The sequence below is a fragment of the Copadichromis virginalis genome, linkage group LG11 (assembly GCF_057382275.1).
Source record: "Copadichromis virginalis isolate Kocher_CV1m ecotype Utaka linkage group LG11, C_Virginalis_male_GT1.1, whole genome shotgun sequence".
NCBI classification, from domain to species: Eukaryota; Metazoa; Chordata; class Actinopteri; order Cichliformes; family Cichlidae; genus Copadichromis; species Copadichromis virginalis.
The window spans coordinates 30,037,490-30,055,144 of NC_140628.1; the positions used below are offsets into that span (position 1 = coordinate 30,037,490).

The 17,655-nt window shown below is 39.1% G+C and overlaps 1 protein-coding gene across 1 annotated transcript in view; it reads right to left on the reverse strand.

Moving 5' to 3' along the window:
• Positions 1 to 1,645: 1,645 nt before the first annotated feature.
• LOC146699010 (mannosyl-oligosaccharide 1,2-alpha-mannosidase IA) overlaps positions 1,646 to 17,655 on the reverse strand; it is a 198,793-nt gene continuing 182,783 nt past the window's right edge. The window contains exons 6-12 of the mRNA XM_085471929.1: positions 15,481 to 15,604; positions 15,234 to 15,327; positions 13,610 to 13,725; positions 9,945 to 10,164; positions 6,704 to 6,876; positions 4,339 to 4,454; positions 1,646 to 3,168 (exon numbers count right to left, since the gene is read on the reverse strand). Of these exons, the coding sequence (XP_085328055.1) occupies positions 3,027 to 3,168; positions 4,339 to 4,454; positions 6,704 to 6,876; positions 9,945 to 10,164; positions 13,610 to 13,725; positions 15,234 to 15,327; positions 15,481 to 15,604 (985 nt within the window). The 3' untranslated portion in view covers positions 1,646 to 3,026. The remainder of the gene's footprint in view (positions 3,169 to 4,338; positions 4,455 to 6,703; positions 6,877 to 9,944; positions 10,165 to 13,609; positions 13,726 to 15,233; positions 15,328 to 15,480; positions 15,605 to 17,655) is intronic.

The following is a 17,655-nucleotide window of genomic DNA, read 5'->3' on the forward strand; positions in this document are numbered from 1 at the left end:
AATGTTAAAGCATAGGGCTACCATTAGAAAACTATACAATGTATAGTATAGGCTCTGCTCACACACAGACAAATGCTGCTAAAGTGATAGGACAATATAGATGGAGAAAAACCCAAAACACAGATTTGTAAGCCAAAGAGAAAAAAAAGCTGTAAAATGACAAAACAGTCACCAGCAAGTGAAGGCAGATGAATAAAAAGGGGCAAATATTTAGTGATGGCTTCAATAATGGTGACTATGAAAAATAAAATGGCTGTACTTTAACAGTTTGACAATTTCCTTAAACATCTTGAATTAAAAACTGAAAATCTGCTCTTCAGCCGCATTTTAGCTGCTGTCACTTACGGCAATAAAAATTTTCCCAGTAGTGACAGATAAACCATATTCATCTGGTAAATACACTCTGGCATGTTTCTTTCATGATGTCAAATATGATGCAAATAACAGAAAATACTTTTTTAAAAATTAAATAAACATTAAAGCATGCTTTTTTTGCCCTTCCGGAATGGCATAGCAAACTAAAATCGATGTTTTCTTGATTTCAGTGCAAGATTGCACACTTGCTCTAGCTGAAGGTCAAGTGAGTGACCTGAGAGTAAATCTGTGATAATACTTTGCTGCTTTGCTTTCTTTGACTGTCTTGAGAACCTGACATTGTGTTTTTTCCCTTGTAGCCTGAATTTATTCACTTGATAGCTGAAATGTGAGAAGGTAGAGTGCAAGAAGAGTTATGTCAAAGTGCTGAATAATACTTGGACCCAGATATCAGTTACTTGCCAGTTATTCCCTATAAAATTATTGTGCCGGTTGAGACAGCTGGAGGACGACTGTGACAGCGAGATAGCAATGGCTCTTTCTCCTTCATTGCACATCAACTGGAGGTTTTGCCAAGAAGGACAGCAGCCCTTACACTTCTGTCTCAGCTGCCCTGCTTGGCTTGCTGGGGACTTTGGGAGCAGCAAAGAGGAAAGAAAAAGAGGGGAGGGGATTATGTGCAGTGTTTGTCCTTTGCTATCAGTCTCAGGTGCATTCAAATGGACAGTGATCCCCCCCCCTAATTTAAGTCCCTGGGAGAGATTAGTACATGTTCACGCGTACACATTGTGCCCTTCATTTTTTGCCCCCTACTTTTTTGCATGCTACACTGTTTAAACCTTTGCATTGGTTCTTATTTAAGGTGTCAGTAAGATTAATGTGACTGGATCGGTGACATTTAAAGCACCATTTTTAAAATACCATTGAATGTCAATCATGTCAATAACGCATGCGTCTTCTATTTAAAGGGAAAGTGAAATCACTTCAAGCCATCATGCCGAAATTAGGATTCAGTTGACAGCAGGTAGAGTTAAATCATTTGGGGAGGACGATATTAAATCTTGCTTTGTTGGCCTGACACGCTGAAAAAGGTGTAATGGCTAAAGCCCATTAGTCATTTTCTGGTTGTGATTGCTGGAACGTTCCATAACCCTGAGACGTCCCCATTTAATTAAATCTGTAATGAACTTCCAGCAAGAAAATCCTGAAACAAATCTAAGCAGCAGATGACTCCAATCTTCTTTTATCTTGTTGTTGCTACCTGCTGTCGAAAATGAGCAAAAACAAAACGTTTTAGACTCAGTAAAGCAATAACGACAAGGCAACCGCGGTCGTTTTAAATGTACAAAGTTGCACAGTTTTTAATCAGTATTTGAAAATATTTAACAATGAAAGTTAAAATCAAACAGTAAGAATAAGTAATAACAATAATTAATATCAGCAATAACTAGACTTAAAATCAGAACTTTTTAGTTTTTCCCCCCCTTTTTTTTAACTGAAACACCTGAGGGAAGCAAATAAAAAGAGAACCCAGAAAAAAAAAAATCACTGAAGTTTAAAAAAGAAAAAGACACAAAATAGTTGAAAGAAAAACGTCAAGACAAGCTCATATGGGGTCACTCAAATCATCCGTTATATACAGCACATTCGCTCCACAACTGTGCGGAACAGCAGTGATGAAAGATGACGTCTCTGCAGCCTAACTGCCTTTAACATCGGTATTGGCAGCCATTTGGATTCACATGTAAAGGCAGAGTGAAGCAGAAGAAACTACAACAGAAACAGGAAAACCCATTTGGAGCTGGAGAGCAAATGTACTCTATTCCTTTATGGTTCTTTTACAGTCACAGAACTGACATTACTGCGTTTGTCACTTTGATCTGAAAGGACAGAGAAAGCACTGTCCTGATGGGAAAAAACTGAATAAAATAACAGCACACTGTGGAAACACAACCCAACATCATTCTTTAAAAAAATGGTCCCTGGATGCATAAGACACGACCACTTTCCTGATCACCTCTGAACTTTAGAAAATTCATTCGAACTTGTTTCCGTAAGAAACGTGACATCAACATCAGTTTAGAGGTGGACTTCAGAGTCAGATATCATGTTTGTACATTAGTCAATATTCAAACCTCACTGTAAATGTTTAACTTTCCACTAAATCTCACCAAAAACACATTAAAAGAGGGAAAAAAAAGCAATGCAAAGAAACCTTTGGTCAAAGAGTGTGTACTCACAAAGGAAAACAAAACAAAAAGCACTGAGAGGATCTCAGGAAATCATTGATTACTGAAGATTAACGGAACAGCAAAACTAAGGAGCAAAACTTAAGTGGTTTTCTGTGTGTTTCTTTCTTTCCGACAATATGGCCCACGCTTCATCCCCCCTCTCTCCCAGACATTTGGGTCTGCAAGTTAAACCAGTTTCCTCATAGAGGAAAGAAGGAAAGAAAAAAAGGTGCGCGTTTCATGAAAGTCATGTTCGTCTTGATTGTCCACAAAATAGAAGTGCCAGCAGGAAGTAACTCCGGCAAAAGGATTTACAATCACAGCGTAAAACGACAACATCCTTTACTGGAAAGGAATCGAGAGTCCGTAACACGCTCCTGAAAAGACTCGGAACCTGCACTGAATTGGGGTTTTGCGATATTTATGTTTGTGTGTGTGCAGATGTCTTTAACTGTCCCAACTGTTCGTCGGTGTTCAGTCTTATTCGGAGACCGTCTTTTCCTGTGTTGCATCATCCTGCAGGCAGCTATTGCGGATGATAGGCAGCGGGTGGGCTTCTGTGTTAAAGACCCAGTCCTCCAAGGAGAGAAGGTCATCGTCAGAGAAGAGAAGGTACAGATACCTGAACACACAGGAAGAATGCTCATTTAATTCAGTCAATACTGGATAAATAGATGTCTGTTTTCCAAGAAACAGCAGCTTGTTGGCAATAACTTATTTTTAAAAAACAAAAATTATATTTTTATTTATCAGGCAAATAAAATGAGTTCACATTTGTATACCTGCATTTGAGTCGGTGCACTGCACTTCCCTGAGAAATTAAAAATTAATCATTGATAACGTTCCAACACTAAAACTTATTTTTTGTTCAGGAAGACAAAGTAAATGTCATGCTTTACTATTTTTTCTACTGCTTTGTAAAAGCCTTACATTGGGTGGTGATCTAATAGATCAGTAAAGCACTGCACTGATAATCTCAGAGCTGATTTTGTTAAATTTGTTTGTCTCTCCGAGTTAGCGTCACATTCCCTTCATGGACATTAGAGTGGAATCAGTCTTCTCATGTTATTCTTTGTAGTTTCCAAAATGATTAACCTGTTTTTATGTGATCCTTTGTTACCCTTATTGCAAGTACAAGAAAGTCAACAGTGCACTACAAAGTGCAGTTAAAAATCTTCCAGTACTAAATTATTACACCATTACCCTGGTTTGAATTGAAACTCTCAGAGGGCCTTTAAGTTTGCAGTATAGCTGTTTCTAACATTAAGATTTGAGCTGAAAAAAAGAAGAAAACAATCGTGCTCGTTGTTAAATAACCCACATTATTTGGTGTAGATGAGAATCTTGATGAGCTACTGCAGGCACTGTAAACATACTAACTGCACCGGTATGTTGCCATTATTATGTTAAAACAGTTTTTGACAATGCACTTTGTCTGACAGAACCATAATGATTCCTTATGCACCCGAGGAAAACAGGTCTTTATCATCTGCTAGCTGCAGTACAACTTTGGATCCCGAATGGTTTACTTTGCTTAATGACCCAGGAATGAGGGGAGGTAAAATTTATTCATCCTACTGCACACCACCTATTTATCATCCTTTCTTATGCCTGCAAAAAAATAGTGCGTCTCATTCACAGCATTTGTGTGCTTCATGGACGGAACAGGTAATGGGTTATGATGAATTCCCAACATCCTCTATTACTTTTAAACTGACAATAATTTATGCATGTAGATTGTAAAATGCCGGTTCTTTCACCAGTGGGGATATAGAGAGGAAAAGGGGCTTACTTAAGTGTCTCTGAGAGGAAGAAGCTCTGCTGCATGTTATCATGGCTGACACTCGTGGTGTAAACATCGCGGATCCCAGAGAAGCCAGACTCCACTCTGCAGTGCTGCTCCAGGGCCTGGCAGGAGGCGGAGAGGAACATGGCATGTTTATTGTGGAAAAAAGGAAGACCATCTCCAGTTTAGCTCACAATGGGGCATTTCACAAAATCTACTTCAAACAAATCAGAGCATAGAAGTAAAACAATCAGTTATTCTTCTCAAATGTTGGAGCAGGAGTAGAAAATCCTTTACTCAACAACACTGTGTCCATGTGCGCCTACAGAAAGGCTACGATTGAGCATGCCACGGTCTTCAGCCAGCTGCACAATTGAAGCTTAAGCAATGCTAAATCTGACAAGGGCTAATGGAGAGTGGCTGAGCTAGCCAAGCAGATTAGCTCATTATTACCCCTGCTACAAAGGGCTGCCTTATACGTGCTAATTAACAAAGACCCTGACGTGTTAATGCTTGATGTTCATGGAGAGAAACGTCGTGCGCCGCTTTCAACCTTTGTGCCCGATAATTAAAGGCCCGTCAAACTCGTCAGCCTGATCTCTCCACTTCTGTGCGCACTAAATTAATGCTAAATCTTTCATGGCAGCCCTTTACAGTTTACTACAGTTAATGTCCTGTCTATTGCCACATTAATAATAGTGATCCCTGCACAACCTTCACCTCCTGCTAGTGGGATTGCTTGATCTACAAGGTAATGTATAGTGCCACACAATATCAAGGAAGGCAGTTCGGGGTAATTGAGGGTGTTAAAGGGGCTTGACATAATAGGCGAGTGCAATTTATAAAATGAAAATTCAAGCCAGTAATAAGACAGGATATAGGGGACAAAATTACACTGTGCAGTTTCTGACGCTTAAATAAACCATTAAATTATTTTTGTAGTGCACTGGCCTCATGTGTGCTTTATAGTTCAGTTGTTTGGAACCAAAGAATAAATATGTCTTCATATCGACTTTTAAAGGCTCTCTTGGACTTGCATTTCCTCAGCTTTGAAAAGCTTCAAACATTAATGATGACTAACTAACAGCGCTGGGGATCACAACAGTCATCAACATACACCCATTTTTATTTATTTTTTAACCCCCCTCTTCAGCACTGGAACCACATCTTTTTATTAGAAGTCCTATAATATTGCTCAATATTAGCTATTTGCCAATTTGTCCTTTGGAATTTATAATGGCTGATAAAGAAAAGAAGCACCCTTCAACATTCTGAGTGTCAATGTTGCATAATTTGTCCACTAGAGGGCACTCTGCATGCGGCACATTTTTGGGATTTTTACTTTGTTTCCTAAGGTTCCACCGACAAAATGCAGATCTAATTTATCCATCATTGTTTATTTTCTATCAGTTTTTAACTTGAAGATGTAAAACTGTCTCAGTTCTTTGAATTATTATTATGATTAAACGCCCTCTAATGACACCATTAGGTTTTGAGAAAATGATTGCTCACAATCCACATAACATTATAGCTACAGGCTAAAGGCAGATAAGTCCTATCCATCACTGTAGGGCAAATTTCACTGACTGACTGGCCATGTTGGACCCACGAGTGTCCGAGCGGGGTTTCCCTTCCTCACAACTGTTCACAGGTCCCAGGGCAAAACAGTGTGCTGTTTATTTGCAGTTTATGCATTGAAAAATGTTCAATAGACACATTTTTTTGGACATATTGTAATTTTGAGAAATATTACAGAAAATGAAATTAATATAAACAAAAACTGGAAATACTGATAGTTTGGTTGTTGATGATTGCTTTCTCTTTATCTTCATGTTTGGGGTCTCAAGAAGCTTTCCAAGGGGAATGTTTTGTAACTGCAACTTTACAGAAGGCATTTGAGTGCTACAATGGGAAGAACGGTATCAGGAAAGGTTTCTGATGTAAAACTCTGCCAAATCAAATATGATGAGCTACCTGCTGTTGTGACCGCTTTGTGACTAAGGGAGCAGCTGAAAGCATTTGTTTTTTGTGTGTTAACAGCTCACTTAGGTGTTTGTGTAACGGCGTTGATACATTTGCCTCAGTTGTAAGGAGGGAACTGCACAGATTTAAACAATGACACACAAACCCACCTACACATCTGTTTTATTCCCTGCATTAGACTTTCTGATTGATTAGGCACATGTGTGTTACCATGGTTGCAAAATTATGCTATATAAATTCATGATTTTTATTGTTGCCTGGCAACTTCTCAGAGGCAGGAAATAGTCTGGCACATAGCCAGCTCCAATATGGAAAACCATCGCTTTTACAGTGTGATCTCGTATTCATACAGATAAGGCAAATATTAACGCTGAATTGATGATCCCACCTCAACAGCCTCCCAGCCCCACTCTCTGTACTTGGGGTCGTGGGTTAGCCTCCACATGTACATGTAGCTCTCAATTACTTCTGGTCGTAAGATGTAGTATCTGTCGCTCAGTCTGGTTGCCGTCGCCTCGGCTCCGCTGTCGAATCTGAACGCTTCAGGTCCCAGTTTAGTAGCTGATGAGACAAATACACAGACAAGACGTGGGATGATTTTCCGCCAGTACAAATGAAAAGTTTTTCAACAGATCTGTGCTTAGTTTTATAGTCTAAAATTGTTCAGAAAAGACGATGAAAACAATGATTCAGTGTTCTTTCTTTGCTGTGCATCACCTTCATACAGAATTCAGTCCTTATTCTCAGTTTAAAAAAGGCTTGAGGTAAAAATTAAATGAGATCCTCACAGCTGGTCAGATGGTCTGTAGGCTTTTCTTTATCTTCACTTTCATTATATCTCAACCACAATTCAAGACTACATAGCAAAGAAATTCTATTTAAGAAACAGCACAAAGGAATCTGTTCTTTCTCGGGTCAGGACAGGAGCATTGGCATAGCAACATCTTAAATTTAGAAACATTGCCTAACGTGCTTACTTTGCTCTATTTTTTTTCTGCTATTCTGGCATATTTTAGAGGCCGTGTTGCCATTTAGAAAACATGAATATGGTTGGAGAAAACAGGTTCTTTGACGTGTTGGAAGTGGCAGCATTCAATTGGTCCCAAAAAACTCCCCCATCTTGTTGTAAGACATTGCTGTGAGAGCAGCAACAGTAGGAGCAGAGCATTCTGGGCCATTATGGCTCATTAAAGTGTGCAACACATAAAAACATCAAAGTAATAAATGGTTTAATGTTCCACACAAACTTCACTAAAGGTCTATCACTGTATAAAGGAAGACGAAGACAACTTCAAACAAGAAATTCTTCAGTGTGTTATGACACCACCTGCTTGGGAAAAGGGAAGCAGAAGAATTAATAACTACATGGATGCTGCTGAATCACTATTTTCATTGGTAAAGCTTTCAAAGTCAACAGTGTGAGGAGAACTCCAGTGGATGCTACTCAATTAAAAAAATAAAGCAAACTGAAAAACAGACTCACTACTTCTCTAATTAAGCATAAAGGAGCAAAATCAAGTCTGAAGTGATTTGAGCTGCACTGTAGCAGCAAAATAAAACCCCAAAAACCCTTAAATGTAGATGTATAAACGATGTTTGTCACCTCCCTAAAGTCTATATGAGGCTGAGCAGATGCGTGAATAGTGCAGGTAGAAATAAATCAATCAATAAAAGCAACCTCTGATGCAAAACGAAACCAGAAGTAACATGAAGTCAAGCTGCTCACACTAAATCACAGCTGCACTGAGTGACAATCTTACTACACTTTCAAAGCATAAAGGTGATTATGACTGCACTTGTGGTACATCCATCTATCTATCCACACACACACTCCGACCTCAATAACCTCTTCATCTCCTACTGCTTCCTTTGAGGTCCTCATTTCCCTGCACCAGCTCGATGCTGTGAAGATGGCAGAGATCCAAAAGTAGGAGCAGGAGGAGTCTTTATGGTATCGGTATTTAAGACACAGCTTAACGGCAGCCACTTTATGTGCATGCAAGAGCAAATCTCACTTCTCTCTCTTTCCTGTAGACAGCTAATCCGAGAGCTTCTAAGCACCATTCAGTTCCTGTAATGAGTGAAGAAAAACCTGGTGGCTGACTATAGAAGAGAAAGCCAGAGAAGCCTTGCGGGCCTGCAGATCAAAATGCGTTCAAAGCGTATCGAGGAACCTGTTATGTGATGAGTCACATTAGCTTACTGGCAAACGAGCACTTGAAGATGAATCCTTACAGCCCACCCAACAGAGGAAGGATAAAAAAAAAAAGCTTGAAATTAGAAGGGGAGATTATTGTCAGGACCAAGACGTATACCGAGGCATAAATCAAACAAGGGTCTTCCCAATGCATGTGGGCAGGCTTGCTTATATGATTTTTTTTTTTTTTTATTGCATTTTTCCCCTGGGTGCATCTTTAGAGTGCAGCCATATACATTCTCATTCATAGGCTGGAGCCAAAGCAAATTTGCCATTGGAGGTTTTATCACAGTGTTTACTCTTCTAAACTTGATCCCTATTCCCTCTCTTATTCTCTCCGTTTTTCTTTCTTCCAGATACATTTCAACATGCTGTTATTATCAGAATCAAACAAACTCCGAGGCTCCCTGGCTGCTGCCCTACAGCTGTGAGACATTACAGAATAACTGAAGTTTAATTCTTTGCTGCTCCTTATTAGACCTGCCGTCGCTCCGCTGAGGTGAAGCCACCAAGAATGCTTCTCCTTTTTTGTCAGGTTAAACGCCCAAGGCTCTTTTAATTTACAATATTTCTCCCCTAGACTCAGTTTCGTTACTCTGAATGCTACCATAAACTCTCCTAACAAGACAGCTATAGTGCGCTACAGCAGTGAATTCCTCTGGCTTGGCTGTAAGGAGAATGAACACCAAATTGAGAAATAGATTTGGGATAAAACAGTCATTCACCTCAGAAGGAGATTCTCTTCGGCAACCTGACAGGTCAAGACGGGTGGGAGGGCTACAGGGTCTGCTCAATTATTTCTCCTTTTTGCATAAGTGTTAGGATTTAGGTTCATTGTTTCATTTAATTTAATAGGAAAATTCTCGGTATCCCTCTTTGACAGCCAATCAGTGGCCTCACTAGGAAATGGTCACTAACAGAATTATTAAAGAAGAAAGCTCTAGAAGCTGAGTTCTCACTGAGATTTAAAACCTATATGATTTTACCTGACTGTGACTTGGTCACTGCTGCTAAAAGTTTGCAATTTTCCATTTGTGCAAAAGCATCTCCAAAGCAAGCAGACTACTTTGCCTTTGTGGAAATTATAAAAGTATACCCTCTGTCTTTAGATATGTTCAAGATCTGCATAGGCAGTAAATGGTAAAATGGTAAATGGCCTGTATTTGTATAGCGCTTTTCTAGTCCCTAAGGACCCCAAAGCGCTTTACACAACCAGTCATCCCACCCATTCACACACACATTCACACACTGGTGATGGCAAGCTACAATGTAGCCACAGCCACCCTGGGGCGCACTGACAGAGGCGAGGCTGCCAGACACTGGAGCCACCGACCACAGTTGTGCCTTTCAAACCCAACATAAACCCTGCAAGTGCTACTGTATTTGACACTATTCCAAAAAAACCCAGCTCTACAGCAGCCCTGACATTTACCTGAGCGAGTATAGCTCTCATGACATGTATGTGTGATCTCTGCGGCAAGGTCCAGGTAGTGCTGCCTCTTCTCCGCTGCGCCATCATCTGCCCCAATTCCGATCATGCCCCCGGAGAAGCAGGCCAGGTGACCCATCTTGTGGTCCAGGATTCCTCCTCTCCACTCAGCCATGTAGGTGAGACCACCAGGCGACTTCTGTACCAGGTTGGCTTCGATTGCCTGCAATGACATACGCAGTTGGGAATATTTGAACCTGATGTGCCCACTGCCATCATTCGCATACTGTTTGTTGCTGTGATCAACATCGGGAAACGGGTTTCTTTCACCAGAGATTTTACTTCTATGTATAAGAGTTCACAATTAATAGTGATACGATATGGACAAAAGTACCGGGCTACATACATATTACACACACAGGAGCTGCTCAGCTTTACAAACTTATGCTGCAAAGCTTCCTGCACACAGTTTTTGTGCTGATGTTAATGTCAGAGGAGCTTTAGAGTCAGTTATTGAGTCAACAGAGCATTGGCGACATTTAAGCCCTTGTGCTCCTCTCTGCACCAAGGCTTAAAATTGATTGAATTCAAGCATGGTACTATGATAGGAAGACACCTCTGCAACAAGTGAGCTCTTTAGAACGACTCATTCTTTTACAAGTGTTGTAAAGGCAAGCTGCATGGCCAAGTGCTTGATTTTATACACCTCTGGCAAAAGATTAAAAGGTATGACCCAATACTTTGTCCATATAGTGTACTTAAAAAGCCAATTACTTTTAGTCTGATTTAAACTGTACAAGCAGACCCCTCACAGTTCCAGAGAGGTACTGAGGAGAAAGGTCTTCTCTCACATCTCTAGTTTTATTTCTCCATGACCCAGAAATATTCTTTGCTTTTTTTGAGGATTTTCATAAATGAATCTCTAGGAGAGACGAGCCTTACCGGAGGAGCTCTGGACACAAAGACACTTCGATGCCTTTACCGCACTTAAACTTCACTTGGGTAAGTATATTTGGTGAGTATTTTAACCGTTTATTTTAGTTTTCTATGATTGATGCAGCAGCAGCGTTTCCCTCAAAATCTAAATTTTTGTGACACAAGTTTGACAGACACAGACAGGAATACAGAAATCAAGTTGAAGCAGGACAAATGATAAGTGTTCATTTGTATTCATGAGTTGTATTAGATATTTAAACGATGGTCAGCTGTGCAACCAACTTTTCTACCCCTAACTGTTTGTGTGCGTTAAATAAATAAAAGCTGCTGACATACCTTCATTCTTGTCACTGTGTGTGTCACATTATGAATTCGACTGAGAGTAAATGCCTAATTTTTCATGAACTTTATGCTCCTCTGACAGAGGTCATAAAAAGCAGCAGTAAGCAGCTGTGCCACCTGTCATCTTTAATAGACATTGTTTTAAAATTACTGCTCCGAAGCAAGGGCATCTCATTTTGACTTCTATCTCCTTGTGTCTTCTCCTTGCCTCCTCTGCTCAGACCTTAGGTCGGAAGGACTGAGACATGAAGAGACAAAGAACAGCATAGAGGACTTACAGACATCTTAGAAGAGGAGGCTGAAAAGTCTTAAAGGTCTGAGGAAGACATTTTTTATCGTCCAATATTGGCTACGAAGACAGTACAGAGACTGCTGTGCAAGAATGCAGGTGGGGACTTTCATACTACAGATGACTAGCTCAGATAATTAGATGTTTATGTAGCAATGTCTACAGTGATGCTTCAGCAATATTTAGAAATTAGAGCAATCAGACAGACTTGTGTGTTTATGTTGACTTATTATGTTATTATCACAGTGGATTGAGAGCTAAAAAAAATGCATGTAAAGAGATTCTCTGCAAACTCTATGCACTCAGTATTATTTGAGGCATAACATTTGTTATTCACCAGTTTCTCACCGTCTGTCTCTGCGTTTGTTCCAACAAACCTAGAACTGGATGCTACGATAAAACCTGACAGATGAAAACGCACAAAGTACTATTAAAAGATTATATCTTTTACTTTGACATCAAATCTGCAGCAGCAGAATTTTTTGCAAGTCCAAAGTCATGTTTACTTATCTGTAGATGATTTAATGCAGCCAAAGTTATAGGAGAAGATAGTGCAAAAGGATTGATAGCTAGCAAATACATTCAAATATGATGCTTTGCACTCCATGCATGCATATCATTCAACTGGCTGTTCACTGAAACCTGAAAAGTGTTTATACATAACACCTGGTAAGATAGCTGCTTGGTTCCCTAAAAGAGCTCTTCATGACTGTTTAAAGTAGAATTGCTCAAGATGTGGTGTGATACATGCAGTTTAGATTAAAGTGATTATTATTCACCAGTGCTGTATGTGGGTGGTACTGGAATGTGGACTAAATATGCATACTTTTAATTTGGCACGACAAACGTAGTTGGTGTCCACCAGAAGTAATAACATAACAGTGCTAACAAGACAGGAGCCACAGCCGACCATGCAAAGACCGTGACCTGCAAAGACCCACTCTGCTGCCGTCTCGTTAACACGGTCCGCAGTAAGAGATAAAACGACTGATTATTTTTTTATCAGACACTGATAATTCATGATAATTGCGTTACAATAGAATATATAGACAATCTTTCCTCCTATAAGGGATTAGTCCAGTGTGGCTACTGCAGTGCTGCACAGTAAATGTATTGCTTTTGTTGCAAATTAATTAACTGAAGGAATCAAGAATCTTTTTTGTACATTTCTGCTTCTTTGCAGGTGTTTCTTGTCAGTACTTTGTTTCATAAAACAGCGGTTTCCACTTGCAATTCTTGTTTACAGCAAGGGAATCACTTCATGCTAAATAGGGGGTGTTATAAATAGTTTATAAATACCATGTTCTCTGAAAAAAAAAAACATTTTTCTTGAGGGTTGCGGCTGATGATTTTCCTACTAATTAGCTGTTGTTAGCAGTAATCATGGCATAGCATAATTAGAAAATGTTCTCTCATTCAGCACCGTTTTAATTAGAACTCTACTTTTATTTGGATGCCAAAGATAATGAGTTGTGCCATGCCTTCACCTCAGATCTCTGTATAAACATGTAGCATATAACTTAATCTAAAAGCGCGGGGGTCCTTTGCCATTTAAATACCAAGTCACAGGGGAGAAAGAAAGTCTGTAATTAGTAATTCTGCCTCTGGCTTGACCCTCTGATGAAAACCGAGGAATTCTCAGTGGCAATCTTAAATTATTTTCTATGATATTGTAATTGTAGCCACAGGCAGTGTGGTTTACTCTGACATTATCTCCATTAAAGAGGAAATAATAGTGATTTTATACATGATCATAGCACGCACATTCAAGTATACGGATATTTTTCTGCTGATAGTGGAAGAGCAGCTTTTACTATTGCACCACATGAAAACATGCTCCATTTGGCTGATTACAGCTGAGTCCATTCTGTGTCAGATAAAGATAATTTACAGTGTTGTATCCTTTGCTCAGCCTTCAACTAGTCCGTAAAAACAACATACTTGCTTGTCCTGCTGTTGATTGTTACGGGTGTAAAGCAGTTTGTGGGCTTTGCTTTATTAAAAGTGTATGCTAATTACTGTAATTATCATTTAATCTAACTGAGCTATGCTTCAGCAAGTTGATTCCTTTATTTACACCGAAAAATAAAGATTTCCATACCTCCAGTGCAGTGTAATACATCTTCTTCGCATCGTCGTCCGTCTTGTCTGACATCAGATATGATTTGATCAGATACTCATAAAAGCTATCCCCAAGGCCACCAATGGAAACATGATCTACAGGAGAAAATAACAGGTAAACTGAGTTATTCAGCAAAGTCTCTCACACGCACAAACCCATATGCATGGATACAGATTTTTTTATTCATGATTTTCTGCAGGTGCTGGAAAATTTTTAAACAAATTCAGAATTTCTTGAAAAGATGGCAAAAGTATTTTATATGTTTCAGGAGAACAGTCACAACCACACTTTAAACAGGAGACTTAGTGGTCAATAATCTCTAATCTTTAAGCTTTTACACCATAGCTTACAAAGTAGACACCTTATTGTTTGAGATAAGTTGTGAAATTAGTGATTGAGATCATAAAACCACCAAAAACCTTTGATCATAGATCAAGTGAGCATTAGGTCTGTTTGCACTAGAATCAATCAGCACAACTGCCCCCTAAATGAATGCAGTCACTTCTGCATTGGCTTCTTTGTTCATTTTAGATATAAACACTTTGCTGCTAATCACAATAAGTACAAAGCTCATGGCGATTCCAGTACAACTAAAATGATTTGATTATGTAACCATGAAAAGTTATTCAAATGTATTTCTGCTATAAGTTTTGATGAAGACTTTACAATTACCGTGAACTAAAACGTGATAGTTGCAGTTGAGAAATCGTTAGTACTCTTGTGTTTTCTGGTTATGTAACGCACTTCAAGCTTGTCAGTGGAAACTGAAACAAACGCCTGTTGATTTTCCACTTGTCTGCTATAATTTGAATTCAAAAGATGAATATGATCTCACATAAAAGGCAACTCTTCATTAATCCACATATACTCATTGCATGCACATACACCTTTGCTAACTCCTCTGCAAGGTTATCACAGTGCTGCTGTGTTTGTCCTTGACACTGACAAATGAGAGAAAGCTATGAAGCCAAATGCACCCCCCCCCTTTTCTGTTGATATTCATACACAGTTTTCCTCACCTCGTTTACATCCTCGCCCACAACAGTTTGCTTCTGTAATGATTCAGATTGCCACCTTTTCAATTCAGGCACCGTTTGATCACCTGATTTCCCCCAAGCTTCTTTCAGGTAAATCGGAAAGATCCAATTTCCTTAAGTAATTGAATTCATTCTCATTTTAATAACCCAGAGCAACTGGAGTCATATAGCCCTTGCTACTGTAGGAGCCCGGTTTTACAAATGAAAGGAAGAGGGTGGATAGGTGGAGGACACAGGCGAGCTGCTGAAAGAGCTTTGACATGTGAGGTGATTCAAGGTCTGTCAGTAATGTGAAAGCTAAAGAAAAGAAAGAGAAATGGAAAAGGAAAGAAATGTGAAACCACATTCAGCAACCTCACACTCCTGTAGTCCTGACCCACAGTGGGTACACATAATTACTGTAATACAGTGAATATCAGGAAACAAAAATCACCTTCCCAAGTGGACCTGTGACCCCAATTTCAATTTAAACGTTTTTTTCTGACTTTACCCTTCATCACAAAACTTGTATGCATCCTAAAATATCTGCGCTGATATTTAAGTATTATGCACAGTACAGTACTTACGCTGGACCCAGTTGCCACTGACTGGACTGAGAAAGTTTGGGTACAAGCCATGGGGTTTCTCAATCTTGTTCAAGAGTTTCCTGATGTTCATCACCTGCAAATCACATGCCATTAGGCAAGGGGAATTTGTATTATGCCATCACCTCAAGGCTGAAAGGCATTTTGCACAGAAATTGTGGTAATAGGAAATCAGAACATTCTGTTCAGCGCTGTAAATTGCAAAGGAAGGGTTATTCATATACTGAACCTTCTCCGTGTATACTGGATTGCTGGACAGCTCAGTCAGATGCACAAATTCGAGGTGAAGAGTCCCAAACTCAGCCAGGATACTGCTCCCGGCTGAGGCCCAACCCCAGCTCCAGCTGGTGCCACTACAACAGGGATGACATTCAAACACGTCCACTAAGTATCGCAAAATAGACAGTTCAGCAAGAAAGATTCATAGTAAATATCACTTATTTTTCCATGTAAATAATAATAAAACGTAACAAAATTTGGTTTATCTGTCTGTGCCCATGTTTGTGAGTGGTTAGATATGCAATGCCCACTGGGAAGTGTTAAGGAAGACAAGAAGAAGCCGGTTCAGTTACCCCGTCTGATGTTTGTCACCTGTCAGTTTTACTGTTTTTGATTCAGTTGATACTTAGCTGATCCTGACATTTTTTTTATAATTCTGAGAGGCTTACCTGCTGCTATTGCGCTAGAGTTTGAATATTTTATGTAAAGCTGTGGCTAAGTCATTATGCTAATTTGACACTGCACACATAGCCTGTGTTTCTCTTTAGTTATATATAGTATGTGCTTGTTTTTAAATTAGTAAAGCCTTATTAATTTAAGCCACATCACCTTATCTTTTTGTAGCATCAGGTATATGTAGTTGAGCCTGTAAAACATAAATATTTACCATGCTCAGATCTTTGTTTTAGGATCGGGTCTTTGTGAAACTGACACTGCTAACTGCAAATGCAGATTAATTACATTCACTGGTGGCATGCTGTGAACGTAATGGGTTTAATCGCTGTCCTAATCTTTTTGGTTTTATTCATACAGTCTAAAACATGCTCAACAGATAAGCATATTCATTTGGATGTAAGAGGAGCTAATAAAGCGTTTAACTTTCTATATGCTCGCTCTTTACAGGATTGCTCTGGTTTTCAAGTGAAAGCACAACATTATTTTGTTTGTGATTGCTTACCAGGATAACCTTCTGATACCCATCAATATCCTCTCAGTGAAACAAAGTCTGATATAATTGGAATTTTTCCAACTGCAACTCCGTATTTGAAGCTAACAATCTACTCATTGTGCTGCCTTTGTGTACAACTTTTTTACATGACATCAATTTCCTTGTTTTGTTTCCACAAAATTAAAGCACGAGAACTACTTTGGGACAACAATGTATAGTTTAAAAGGCATTTTTAGCTTTCTAGCTTTCCTTTCTGGTATACTGCCACTGCAGCAGCATTAAACCAAACTCCAGGGAAGAGCCTCAACACTTGCAAATCTCATTTTTTCCAAGGCCACTTGCAGACGAGATTCTTCAGATGTTATAGTATACGTCATATTCTCATCACAGTGCAGCTGAACAGAGCTGAACAAAGTACTCTGAGTGCTGGTCGGACCTCTCTGTACTCAGTCTCTGCTTAATGCACGAGGCTTTGCCTTTTATTTCAGATAGAAATCAGTGACCATCTCCTGCAATCTGTACAATGCATTCCATCCAAAGTGCACTGATCTAATTGAATTTTATATGTGGTTATTAAACTACTAATATCATAATGACAACATTGAAATTATAAATTCATATTTTTCTTCATTTTTATGCATAAATGCCAAATGTTTACCAGTTCCTGTGATGTAAAGATGTTACGTCTTTGTCTGTTTATGTGAATACAAACAGCCTGTATCACATAGTGCTGCACATAACCATGACAGGCATTTTTCTGTGTATTTTGACATTTTGTCGACCAGTCAATAAATTAATAAACAATACAAATGTTAATTTCACTGACAATAAAAATCGGGTTATGTAATTCCAATTTAGTCAAATGAGTTTAAAAAACTCTCTCTTTGCCCATTAAATCTTGTATTATTAACCTAAGGTCATCACATTTCTGTGCTTTTTGTAAACGGCTTATGACACTGACCTAAGAAATAAAAACTGCAGCACATAACGTTCAGACGTTTAGAGAACTATTCCCAGTAGTTACACACTCCAAGTGGGTGCATTTTTAAAAATCTTTTTCCGATGGTGGTGGTAGTTTTAAAATACATAAAATTAACTTGGCAGCTGATGTGGGCTGGCCCTCTGTCTGGTAAAAATAAACTAATCAAAAGTCTATAAAAAATAGCCCTCTCCATCATCTAACATTAATTTATGTTCGACTGCTGTGATTGATGTTTGTTTAAAGTTTCATTATAC